The sequence below is a fragment of the Epinephelus moara genome, chromosome 20 (assembly GCF_006386435.1).
Source record: "Epinephelus moara isolate mb chromosome 20, YSFRI_EMoa_1.0, whole genome shotgun sequence".
Taxonomy (NCBI): Eukaryota; Metazoa; Chordata; class Actinopteri; order Perciformes; family Serranidae; genus Epinephelus; species Epinephelus moara.
The window spans coordinates 40,087,471-40,099,512 of record NC_065525.1 but is presented as its reverse complement, the minus strand read 5'-3'; the positions used below and the strand labels follow the sequence as shown (position 1 = coordinate 40,099,512).

At 42.9% G+C, this 12,042-nt stretch overlaps 1 protein-coding gene across 5 annotated transcripts in view; it reads right to left on the bottom strand.

Moving 5' to 3' along the window:
• Nucleotides 1–12,042, bottom strand: part of kif21a (kinesin family member 21A) — a 76,023-nt gene that overhangs the window by 15,804 nt on the left and 48,177 nt on the right. For 4 of the 5 annotated variants that reach the window (XM_050073796.1, XM_050073792.1, XM_050073793.1 and 1 more), the window contains exons 12-26: nt 10,190–10,277; nt 9,789–9,903; nt 7,634–7,822; nt 6,773–6,972; nt 5,889–5,996; nt 5,694–5,762; nt 5,343–5,488; nt 4,886–5,030; nt 4,529–4,723; nt 4,276–4,377; nt 2,912–3,077; nt 2,256–2,276; nt 1,462–1,519; nt 546–600; nt 251–453 (exon numbers count right to left, since the gene is read on the bottom strand). In XM_050073796.1, the coding sequence (XP_049929753.1) occupies nt 251–453; nt 546–600; nt 1,462–1,519; nt 2,256–2,276; nt 2,912–3,077; nt 4,276–4,377; nt 4,529–4,723; nt 4,886–5,030; nt 5,343–5,488; nt 5,694–5,762; nt 5,889–5,996; nt 6,773–6,972; nt 7,634–7,822; nt 9,789–9,903; nt 10,190–10,277 (1,860 nt within the window). The remainder of the gene's footprint in view (nt 1–250; nt 454–545; nt 601–1,461; nt 1,520–2,255; nt 2,277–2,911; nt 3,078–4,275; nt 4,378–4,528; nt 4,724–4,885; nt 5,031–5,342; nt 5,489–5,693; nt 5,763–5,888; nt 5,997–6,772; nt 6,973–7,633; nt 7,823–9,788; nt 9,904–10,189; nt 10,278–12,042) is intronic. The other variant, XM_050073794.1, reaches the window with a different exon arrangement.

Below are 12,042 nucleotides of genomic sequence, written 5' to 3'. Positions count from 1 at the left end.
CAGTTTCTGCAGAGTCGGTCATAAATCAGTCAAACACATGTTAATATCAGCTCCTCTCTACATGCTTTTACCTCACAGGATTTATGAGGCTGTTTGATGTCAGGATGCTCATGAATAATGTGAAACAGAACGAAGTGAAGCAGAGGACGTAAGCAGCAACATCAAACATGCAGGAAGAAAGAAAGGAAGGAAGGAAAGAAGGACGTGGTCATTACTGTGTTAGCGACAGAGTGCCGGGCCCTGGACTTACATGCTGCCCATTTTAGAGGAAAAGCCGGGGGAGAGAGCTGTGTAGTCCCTGACTGATGAGCCTGACGAGTCCACGTCTCCTCCCCCCTCGGGTGTTTCAGCCAATGGCAGCATCGGACCGGAGAAGTCTGCTGTGGGTGCGTCGGGGGCGGAGTCACTGTTGGCGTACAGCAGCTCCATCTGAGTGGTTGTCCTCCTGCGAGCCTGCAGAGCACAGACAAGAGAGAATGAAGACAGGAAGTAGCGGGGGAAATACTAGTGCACACAGAGCACGAGGCATGAACACGCCGTGATACCTTATTTCTTGTTTTGGTCTCTCCGCAGAGTTTCATCAGATCTGATGTCAAAGTGCTGAAAGGGAAACATGAGTTTAATATGTGAGTGTTGATAAACATAAACACAGTAAATATGACACAAAACATGACTCATCATATGAACATAAGCACGGCTCAAAATGCCATGCATATCTGCATGGGATTGCACGTAAAATCTGAGCTGCGCATGAACTTCTCCGCTCTGCGTGCACTGATTGGTGCACGTAATATGAACTGCTGAGTTTGACTCAATGTTGGCAGCAGGACGATGATGAGCTCACATCCATCCTCAGAACTGATGTTTTGATTTTTGTTTAATATCTTCATGCTGACTTGCTGATATTAGTGAACATTATAAATAAAAATTACACTATAATGGTTTCATGTCGCACACTTATGTTCATTATTAATGTGCACTGATTTTATCGAAATATTTTAATAGAAAATAAAGGCATTTTTTTCAATAACCTCCACTTAAAGGTCCACTGTAGGATTTAGAGGGATTTATTCAAGAACAAACATGACGTTAAAACATGATGATGTCACAGTCAAGCTGACCTTTGACCTTCTGACTTCATCATTTTATCCTGTTAGACATTTGTGTCAAGTTTTGTCAGAATTTTCTTGAGTTATGGCCAAAAAAGTGTTTTTTGAGGTCACACTGACCTTTGAACACCAAAAACTAATCAGCTCATCGTTGAGTCCAAGTGGACGTTTGTGCCAAAGTTGAAGAAATTCCCTTGAGGCGTTGTAGAGATACTGTGTTCGCAAGGATGGGACGTACAGACAGACAACCCGAAAACATAATTGCCTCTCACCGGTGCGGAGGCATAACAAAAACATAAATAAAACAATAACATAAAATTACATACGATAAGATGCGTAAAGATAAACCTACTTTCCCTCTGCAGACGGACTCTGTGCAGATTCATCACTGCTGCTGTCGTCTCCATTTTCTGTTAAATGAGATCAATAAATAATATCAGAGTTTACAGGAAACTGTCGCTGATGACACTCAGACAACTCCTTATAACTTTCTACAGTGTTCTTTAACAAGTACACTTTGTCTTCTACTAAATAATTTATCACTTTCATTGAAGGGTAAAACAAATTCTTTTAAAACTTTATTTTTTTAAATAGCTTCTCAAAATGGACGTAGAAAAGATGAACAGGGGAAGCAGATGAGGGCGATGTCAGCGCGGCGCCATGCTGTTTTACCGACAAACAGAAACGCGGTCCTCACTGAGCTCAATGGGATCAGACGGATGGAAGAGGGTGAGAGGTCAGAGGTCAGAGAGCGGCCAGGAGGGGGGGGGGGGGTTATGAAGACAGATGTGTGGGCGAGGACAACAGGGTGGAGGAGTGAGAGGAATCATTAGTCCGATGCTCCCGATGGGGTCAGCTGACCTACAGCGTCTGACAGAGCTAAAACATCCACGTCATACAGCTCCTGTGGAGGGTCCTGGGTTAGCAGGGTGCTAAAGCATGGAGGCTGTAGCACATGGTGAGCTAGGAGGAGGAGGAGGAGTGTGTCCAGATGAGGGGAGGGGAGGAGGGAGCAGACAGATGGAGGGAAGCCTTGGTTGCATTGCACCTCATGCACCTGTTCCATGTTATGTTCAGTTAGTCGTCACAGTGCAAAGGGAACCATGCATCCAGAACACAGACAAGAGTCTTTGTGGTTTCACTTACCGGCCGGGATGTTACCTAGCTCTGTAAAAACATAAAACAAAAAACAAAAGGAAAACGTGGGGGAACAGAAAAAAGGCAATGCACAAATCAAAAACACTGTCCCCCGAAATTCTACAAAAATAAACCAAAGAAAATAAAGTGCAGCTACTGTAACAGAGACATGCTGCTGTACAGAGGCTGGGAAAATATTTACTACTCAGAAAGTCCTGAAAATTTTGATGGAAAACTTTCAGTAAAATCACTCTGTAACATTTTCTATTAGAGTGATGTTTTCTTTGGACACGACTCGAACTAAGGAATTATGTGTCAGATTTTTAATAATTCGACCAGCTTCTATTCAGCAGATGACAACAGGCAAGAGCATGTCAACAGTCCCAATCATGCACCAGACCAGTAACCCAGTCCACCTCCTGAAAGCCGCTCTAACACACATTTAGTGATAAGTTTTAAACAGAATTTACTCATGAAAAGATATTTCATCATCATCATCATCATCATCATCATCATCATCCCAGAATAAAATCTGAATCCCAGTTTTCTTTGACATGATAATAAGGACACTCCCAGGAGGTGGGCGGGGTAAACCAGGGGTCTGGTCTGTGTTTTGGGTCCGTCATCTTCACTTTAACGTCAGCACAAACGAATGCCGTCGTTACCTTGCAGCGCGTTCCCCAGCAGTGCGTCCAGCTCCGGGTTGAACTCGGCCTTCTCCTTCAGCATGTGAAAGAGCAGCTGGTTCTGTGTGGCGCTGGTGATCTCCGTCTGCTTCAGCCGGCCCTCCATCACCTTCACCTGAGACTCCCGCTGGGCCGCCTGGAGACCCTGAACAAGTCACAACGAAGACGTTAGAAATGTTTACTGTCCATCTCAAAGTCACAGCCATGTTTCTGCTGTATGGTAAAATAAATCCCTGCCTATTTTCTGCCTCTTTCCTGGTGGAGAATCATGAAGGCTGCATTGGAGATTACAAATGAAAGTTCTGGCAGCATTTTGGTGCGAATACAGGAAGCTCATGTCACTACACAACATGGAGGCTTGTTCACAGGAAGAGCTCAAATCCATCAGAAGAGCAACACCTTGACAGATGATGAGACAGACAGCGTGACGGGTGTGTCTGAATCACTTCTGTTTGTTTAACCTACATTTTAAAGGAAAAAAAAAGGTTGACACTGACTTAATTTCTCCACCAGTGGTGCCGTGAAGTGTTTCTGTGATGTGAAGAGTGGAGTTACAAATGACTGTGAGCGTCACATAAGGGGGATGATGGTCAGTACATTCAAGTAAAATACAGACTTCAGACTAACACGTCTGTAATTTGTGAAGTCAAATCTCCACCACAAATTAATGACCCATATTTCATCATGTGATAATAGAGTCCTGTGTGACCATCCCTGTGATTTGGGGTGGAATTCTTTTGTTTGTTTGTTTTCTCTGTGTTGTTTTTCTGCCTCTTTCCTGGTCAAGAAATCATGGAGACTGTGTTGGTGATTGTAAACGAAGAAGAACGACACCTTGACCGAAGATGAGGACAGAATACGGTAAGCACCAGTTTTCATGTAATAACATCAGTTAAACTAAGTGAAATACAGACTTTATCAAATATGAATGTTCAGGGAGGATGAACAGGGCTGGAGTCGTTTATTTCTGTAGCTGATGAATTTTTCGGAACTTCTGTCAGAATAAAACAGAGAAATGTAAAAACCCATTTCACTTTCTTCTCCATGGTATAAAATTAATTTTATTGGGAAAAATGCAGCAGGAACAGAGACTTTATCAGAGACCATGTAAATGAAATTTTATCATCATGATGTTAATGTGGCAGATTTTGCCAAATGGGCAATTTTCATCTGCGGTCTCAACCAGGTTCATGTTAAAACTTCAAATGGCCCAATTTGGGCTGAAAAATCAGGCAGCAAGAGGCGCTGATGTGTGCTGAAGAATCTTGGGTCTTGTTGTGAAGCAGCTGTGAGCACAGACAGTGGTAAACAGATGTGATTATTATTGTCATTACAGCTGGTACCTTGTTAATGGCCATCGACATGAAGTGATCCAACAGAAAACGAGCTTCTGTCAGAGTACAGGAACCAATCACTGCAGAGACGTCCACCGTGTCGCCTTCCTCCTGGATTTAAAAAAGAAAGAAGTGTGAATTTATTTAACTTCAACAATAAAACTCTTCATCTCTCAGAACGTTTCAGAAACTCCACCTGATCTGGTTGGTGATGAGATAAAACTGAATCATGTATCTAAGCAGCCTGTTCAACCCGTCTCACCTTGGTTTCCTCCATCTGCATGATGTTGGCCTGACAGTCTGCGATGCTGTCGTTGATGTAGTCGATGTTCGCCGTCAGCGCGTCCACCTCCTCGTTGAGAGGAAGCATGGCCTTCTCTGCCTCTGGTCCCTCCCTGACCAGCCGGTCCCTCTTACGGATGACCTTCTCTTTACGCTTGGTCAGCTCCTCTCGTTGCTACGAACCGAAGAAAAAACAAACCCCACACTGACTTCAGACATTTTTACAGATTTCAGAACATGGAGTCATTTCTAACTGTGCACATGGCAAATGTTACAGCGAGGAGCCAAAGGTTTTCTTAACAGATGCTATGCAAGGTTTTTTGTTTTCGCACTTTACCTTGAGGAGACGGTTCATGTCGGCCTCCATGTTGGAGATAGTCATCCTCTGCATGATGACGTCAGTGATACGGCGCTCCAGGGACTGCCATTTATTGCGGGCGATCCTGGTGGAGTAAATACCGACTGTACGCCTGTAGGAGGACCTGCGCGCACACACACACACACACACACACACACAGCATACACACATTCAACACATCAGTGATGTACATGAGCTGTAAACATGGGACAGATGCAGACTGATGCAACAGAATCCAACATAAAACATCCATGATGCATCTCCTGGTGGAGCAGGTGTAAAGTTTCTTCCATGTACAGTAGTTTGATGTTCGAAGGATAAAGTTTGGCCTGTTTTGGTTTTTAAAAAGCATCTATATTTAGCATTCTTCCTCATTTTGCCTCTCTGGAAACATTACCGTGCGCGCACTCACACTCACACTCACACTCACACTCACCGGGTGCCGTTGGGAGCAGCGTTGCCAGAGGAGTACAAGCGTCCAGATGGAGGTCTGTGGGTGGAGTCCTGCATCGGTTCTGGGAGATTAATTTTCCTGACGACCTTACCTGAGGTGGGCCTGGCCTGCCTCCTCAGAGCCGTCACCTGACACACACACACACACACACACACACACACACACACACACACACACACACACACACACACACACACACACACACACAGAGCGAACAGAAACGTGAGCACAAAAAGCAAAACACACGCCACATGTATTTCTGCATCCATAATGTATCAGCAGTGTTTCTGCATACATTATGTAAAGGTACAGTCCTGCTCTGCTGCTGCTCACCTCCTCAGTCTTCCTCCTCAGGATCAGCTCCTGCTGCCTCTTCTGAGCCTCCAGTAGCTTCAGCTGGTGCTGAAACACAGTTAAAGCATCCACACCGGTTAAATAATGACACTGAGACTCCGAAGTTCTGATTCAAAGAGATGAAATGAAAGCCAAAAGCAAAAAGAGGATGTCGCTAACGTCCCTGTCACTGACCTCCTGCTTGCGTTGGTCTTTCTTTAATGAAGCGATTTCTCGGTTTCTGCGAGACTCGTTCATCCTGTTCTTCTCCTGCTGCTCCTTCATCTGCTTCATGAGACGCACCTGAAACAATCCAATCACAAATATTCATATCGTATATAGGCCTACACAAACAGCATCAAAGTGAGTCGATACTCGAAAATTATCTGCAGATCTGAGGATTTTTAAAAAAAATTATGAACCACTTCTTGAATCCTCTCTCTTTAATCTTTCTTTAACCGTCTGTGTCACAATGAAATCTGAGTCATTTCTGTTTTTAAAACAAAGTGGGATAAAGATAGTCAAATGGAGATTTAGAGCGCAGACAGTCGCAACTTCCTACGACCGAGTCATAGCTGTGCTGATATTCAGAAGAGTAGCACTCCCTCTCGTGTGATGTTGCTTAATTATGATAATAATTAATATCATTATTTATTTTGGGATGAACTGTTCCTTTTATGGCCAAAATACTGTACATGGGGCACGGATGTGATGTGTCACAAAGGTGGAGCTGAGCAGGATTTTTACCTGCAACACCAGCTGGATGAAAATAACGTGCAGCGTGGCGCCTGTGGTCAGTGGAGCAGCTTCACTTTGACCATAATGAATATGCTGCATTCATATGCTGCTGAACCAACTGGACCACATGTTTCTGATGCCACCCTAACTTCATTTATAAGCTTCTATCTTTATTCTAATAGAAGCAGCTCCTTCCACACTGAACTCTGGATATGATACACCACAGCCAACAAAGGAAAAATCACAGCAGGCAGAGACCTCTGATTTTTCACCACAAACATTAAAGCGCAGTTTCATCGCAGTCGTCCTTAGAGTGGACTAACTGCTGTAACAGATCGCACCTTTGTCTTCTTCATTTCAGCCACGTCCATCTGAAGCTTCTTCAGCTGCTTCTCGTACTGCGACTGGTTCTTCAGCAGGCGGGCGTGTTCCTTCTGAGCCGAGTGGAGCTTCTGGAGCTCCTTGTTCATCACGCTCAGCTTCTTCTCATACTCAGCCTTGATCTTACGAGCCTTGTCGTCTGTGCCGCTTTCTACTGTATCTGAAAGTGTGCAACGCAAAAAATCATGGAAAACTGAGCTGGGAAACTGAGCTTCCTGAAAACACTGAATACAACAAGACTGTAAAAGAACTTTAAATGTTAAAACTCAGTCACTTGTGTTTGGGAGAGTTTCTAATGAAGCGCCCACACGGCGCTGCAGATAAAAACATATTTCCTGTAATAGTTTAAAAAGTCAGAAACTTTGATCTTCAGCTGTCACAAAGTCTCTTTTGTGTGTTTTTTCTTTTTAATTCTACGAGCTGAAAACTCCTCCGTGCTTTTAAAATCTGCATGAGACAATGCTTTGATCCATTAGTGCTGATAAATATAAATGTAACTGTCATCGTCTGATGGCTGGCGGAGAGCGCTCGCTCTAAAGGTTTCTCTGAAGTACACAAAGTCTGCAGCGTTTTTGTTTTTTATGACTAAAGAACAAAAAGTGACATCAAACATGTAGGAGAGATATAAATTCTTCCAGCGTAAGAAGGGCTCTAACACGCTGCGCTCTGAGACTGAAATAACTCATCAAAAGGCGCCAACAGTTAAAGTGTATTCTGGTGGGTGTTTTGATCCCGGCTGCCTGAGGATGTACAGTGTGTTAGTACAGTTCTCTTCCCTCTGAGTGATACATGACTCCCCCCCTCTGGCGTCCTTGTCTTACTCATGTTCTGGAGGACACGGTCCCGCTCCAGCTGGGTGTCCCTGATCTTGCACTGCAGCATCATCAGCTTCTGCTCGTACTGCTGTTTGAGCGTGTGCAGACGCCGCTGGCTGTTCTCCAGCTCGTCGATCAGCTTCTGCTTGATGGCGATCTCGCAGGTGATGTTGGCCAGATCGGCCTGGAAGTTCTCTGTTGGACACACGTGAACAGACACACCGTCACGTTACTGTCACAAACACACAGCATGTTTTGTTTCTGGTGTTAAAAGATGATTTTACACTCGATGTCCCTTTGGAACTATTTAATCTTACTTGAAGAATCTTTTTTTCTTTTGTCTCATTAATAACTTCATTCTGATGTTCTCTAAAGTTTGAATTAAACACACAACAAGTGAAGGCATCAACATGAGCTGGATGTTGTTGCTGTTGTTGTTGAGCTCCCTGTAGCAAGACAACAGTTAACAACTCTCACTGAGTAAAAGTGTTTAAGTCCTTATATTAACAGCCGTGACTCAACATTTACTGAGCAGATTATTCAGATTATTTGGCTTCGCCCGGTGGCCCTCTCTCCATGTTGCTCGCCTCAGTACGCCTAACTGTTTAGTTCAGAACAGCTCTGTTTGAAGTTGTAAACATCTCATCACCATTTAAAAAATGAACTGCTTTCCTTCTGCCCATTACGTTGGCGTTATGTTGCTTTCCTTCTCTCAATGAGTGTTTCTGGGCTGTAAAACCATCTAACTGAACTACTGAGTGTGTTCCTGACCCCCAGTTTACTCCGCTGCAGCTGAGCTGAACGAGAAACAACTACATCGGAATCGTACGTCTTCATTTTATAGTTTTTAGAGAGTATTTTACAGTATAAACGTGTCCTAACGTCACCAGTATATAGATGACGGTCACAGTCATCTCTCTTTATTTGGCACTCAGCAGTGTTCCTGCATCTTGAATGCATCTATGATGAAATAATCACAAGTGTTCAGCTCTGCATGGAGGTGAAAACGTCCCTAAAACCAGAGGCGGGAGAAGCATTCAGATCTTTTACTTTATTTTCCAATATTTTTCTGTCTAAGTGACAAAGTGCAATGAGCAATAATCCTTCTTGCTTAGGGAGACATCTCGTTCTGAAATCTCACTGACTTTTCCACATTGTTGAAATCAGTTAAACATTCAACCCTGAAACTAAAAAGTATTTCAGAAAACACTAAACTACACTTTCTGTTCTCTAACATGACAAATTCTTCTCCCACTAATTTTTCTATCCTTATTTATCCTTCAACAAGTCACCTCATGTGACTTCAGAGGGAGACTTCTCTTTGAGAGATACTTGGTCACAGAAACAAACAGACCAGTGAAAGGTAAAGAAACCTTTCTTTTCTCTGTAGGATCCTTTTTATAACGTTGTCAGACACTTAGAGTATCAGTCTGAGCCTGTCAGTGACCAAACAAACACATTCAGTGGACGCACAGAGACGGAGCACAGTTACCTGTAGGGATTATGTGACATCAGTGTTTGGATGATCAGTAATTACCTCAGACTTACTCAGGATGAGTCTGATCTTCATCACCTCACCAGCCACACTGTGCAGTTTCCACCTAAATCTGTCCATCCCTGATTTTATTACATCCTCTGCTGCTGAGGTAAAAAATCTTGGTGTTACTTTAGACTCCCTGTTTAACAGTGCATCTGTTTTAAAATCCTCCTCCTTGTCTTTAAATCCCTGCAAAGCATGGCGCTGCCCTTCTGTACCTTCCCAATCTTCTGCATTCCTACACACTTCCTCGTTCATTGCAATGCCCACTGACCCTCGACTCCCCCCTCCAGGCTCCGTATTATGGGGGACCGGGGCCTTTAGTGAAGCTAGCTCTGATCTGTGGAACACTCTTCCTCAGGGTCTGCCTCATTCACATTAGTTTTATTCTTTTAAGTTGCAACTGAAAACTCATCTTTTGCAAACAGCCTTTCCTTATATTGTGTTATTTTCCACCAGTGTCCAAACACAGCTGTGTGTGTGTGTGTGTGTGTGTGTGTGTGTGTGCTGCAGGTTGGAGTGTGTATCTGGTCTGTCAGTGGTTAAACAGCTCCCCCTGGTGGACAATCAGCAGCCTCTTTAAGGTGAATGAGAGAGAGGGATCAGACATTTTCTTCCTTGTACCTTTTTCATCTGACTCTGAGTCAGAATCATCTGAGCTCTCCTCCACATCCATCTCCTCTTCCTCCTCCTCCTCTTCCTCTTCTCCTTCCTCGTGGTCGCTGCCCTCCTGGACCTCCTGAAATGTGACAGAATGACACTTTAATATCTGAAGCAGGGCCGGGGCATACGGCCTGTAAATTACAGTGCATTATTTTTTTTATCACAATACAGAGCGTACATCTCGATATTTAACCTGGAATAACCTCGCAGCTGATGTTTGACACCGACTCTGAACACTTAACCCATTTCAAATTTGTTTTTTTTTCATCTTTGCACGTCTTGTTCTGCACTTTTGACATTTTTAATGGTGATAAAAAAAAAAAAAAATCATTTAGTAATTAATTTTGAGGAGTCAGTTGTACCATTTCTGCCTCCTCGTTGACTCGCTCCGTCATCTCCTTCTCTGTGCCCTTCTCCTGATCATTGTCAGGAACTTCCTCCTTGTTGGCACTGAAAGATTCAGACATTGGTCAGGATTATTCCTCTGTGACGGACACATGATGCACATGATACGCCTCCAGGGCTACTGTACGTCACATGGAAACAAGGAGCATATTTCTAATTAAACACCTGCAGGTAATGACGACACTGTTTCTTTTTCTTAACTGGTGAAGCACAAGTTTTGTAAATTATATAATAATACAACAACTCTGTCTTTTTGGCAAACAAACTGTTGTTATGGACTTTAACACTGTGAAGCAATAAAGCGTCTCACTGTTAATGACTTTATTAACTGTGATGTATTTGACACTTCTGATACTTTATGAGGAAATGTATTCTTTAAATGAACCATAAAGCACACAGAGCCTTCAGCATCATCTCATCACGCAGTGAACTATAAACTCTGATGAGGTGACGCTGCTTCTTTAAAATGAGTTTGTTTGTGATAAAGACAGCGTGTTGCTTTGACAAAGGAATCTCATCAGAGTCAGAACAAAACCAGGAGAAGCAAAGAAGCATGAAAGGAATAAATAAATAATAGTTGTAAATCAAGTCCATGAAGCAGATCTGTTGGATAAGTGTTTTATCCAAACTCAGAGGGTTAGCGATGGTTAGGTGGTGTTTGCACAAAATCATCTGGATTATCTGAACAAAAGGAAAAAGAAAGATTAACACAGGAAAGTGAGAAGAGTTATTTATTATCCAACGATGTATTATTTTAAAGGACTGATTAACAGTCTGTTGGGGCGCTCAGTGGATAGAGGGGACATCCCATGTGCAAAGGCAATGTCCCTGCTGCAGTGGCCACGAGTTTGATTCCAGCCGGTGGCCCTTTGCTGCAGGTCGTACCTCCTCTGTCTCCTCCTCATGCTTCAATAAAACACTGTCCTGACATTACAGGCAAAAAGCCCCAAAACTCATCTTTCAAAAAACCTAGTCTGTCAAACGCTCAAGAAGACGCACCTGTGCGCAGAAGTTTTAACCCTTCACTTCTGATAATCTGAGGGGAAAAAGTTAAAAATAGATCGCTAATAGATAATTGATGGCTGAGTGGTTACAGTGCCATGTAACTGTCGTGTCGCCACATCTTTACCGTTAAGTAAAATAACTGAAAGTGTAACTACAGATCATGTATTCATATACTGAAGCTGAGAACGGCCATGCTTGCAATTTTTCTTTTCATGCTGTTGTCTGGAGATCACAAGCTTTGTCTTCTCGAGATAATGAGATAAGAAACTCGTCATCGTGAAGAAAACAAAACGTTGTTTTCTCTTATTACCTCCGCCAAGGAGGTTATGTTTTTGCCGGCGTTGGTCTGTTTGTCTGCAAAATAACTCAAAAAGTTAAGAACGGATTTTGATGAAATTTTCAGGAAAGGTGGATAATGGGACAAGGAACAGATGATAAAATCATCAAAATTTTTTGGTGGTGATTGGTTGAAGCAAAGTGGATAAAAATAATAAGTAAAGTCTTTCGTCTGACAACCTCAGCAGCAATTCCAATTTCTAAAGACGGTGAAAATAGCGCCATCTGGTGGCCGGAAAGCACGTCTTGTTCTACTTGCTTAATATTGTTGTAATTCTAAAGTTGAATTTAATGTTCTGTGTTGGAAAAAAAGAAAGTGAAAAATACAAAAAACATATTATATTCTGTGTTGGTACAAAATAAAAACGTAATAAATACACCACAGTGTCTCCATGGTGAAGGCATACATAACCTAATAATGATAGTGATGCAAATAACCTAACTGTGATGCAGGCTGCAAAATCTGATG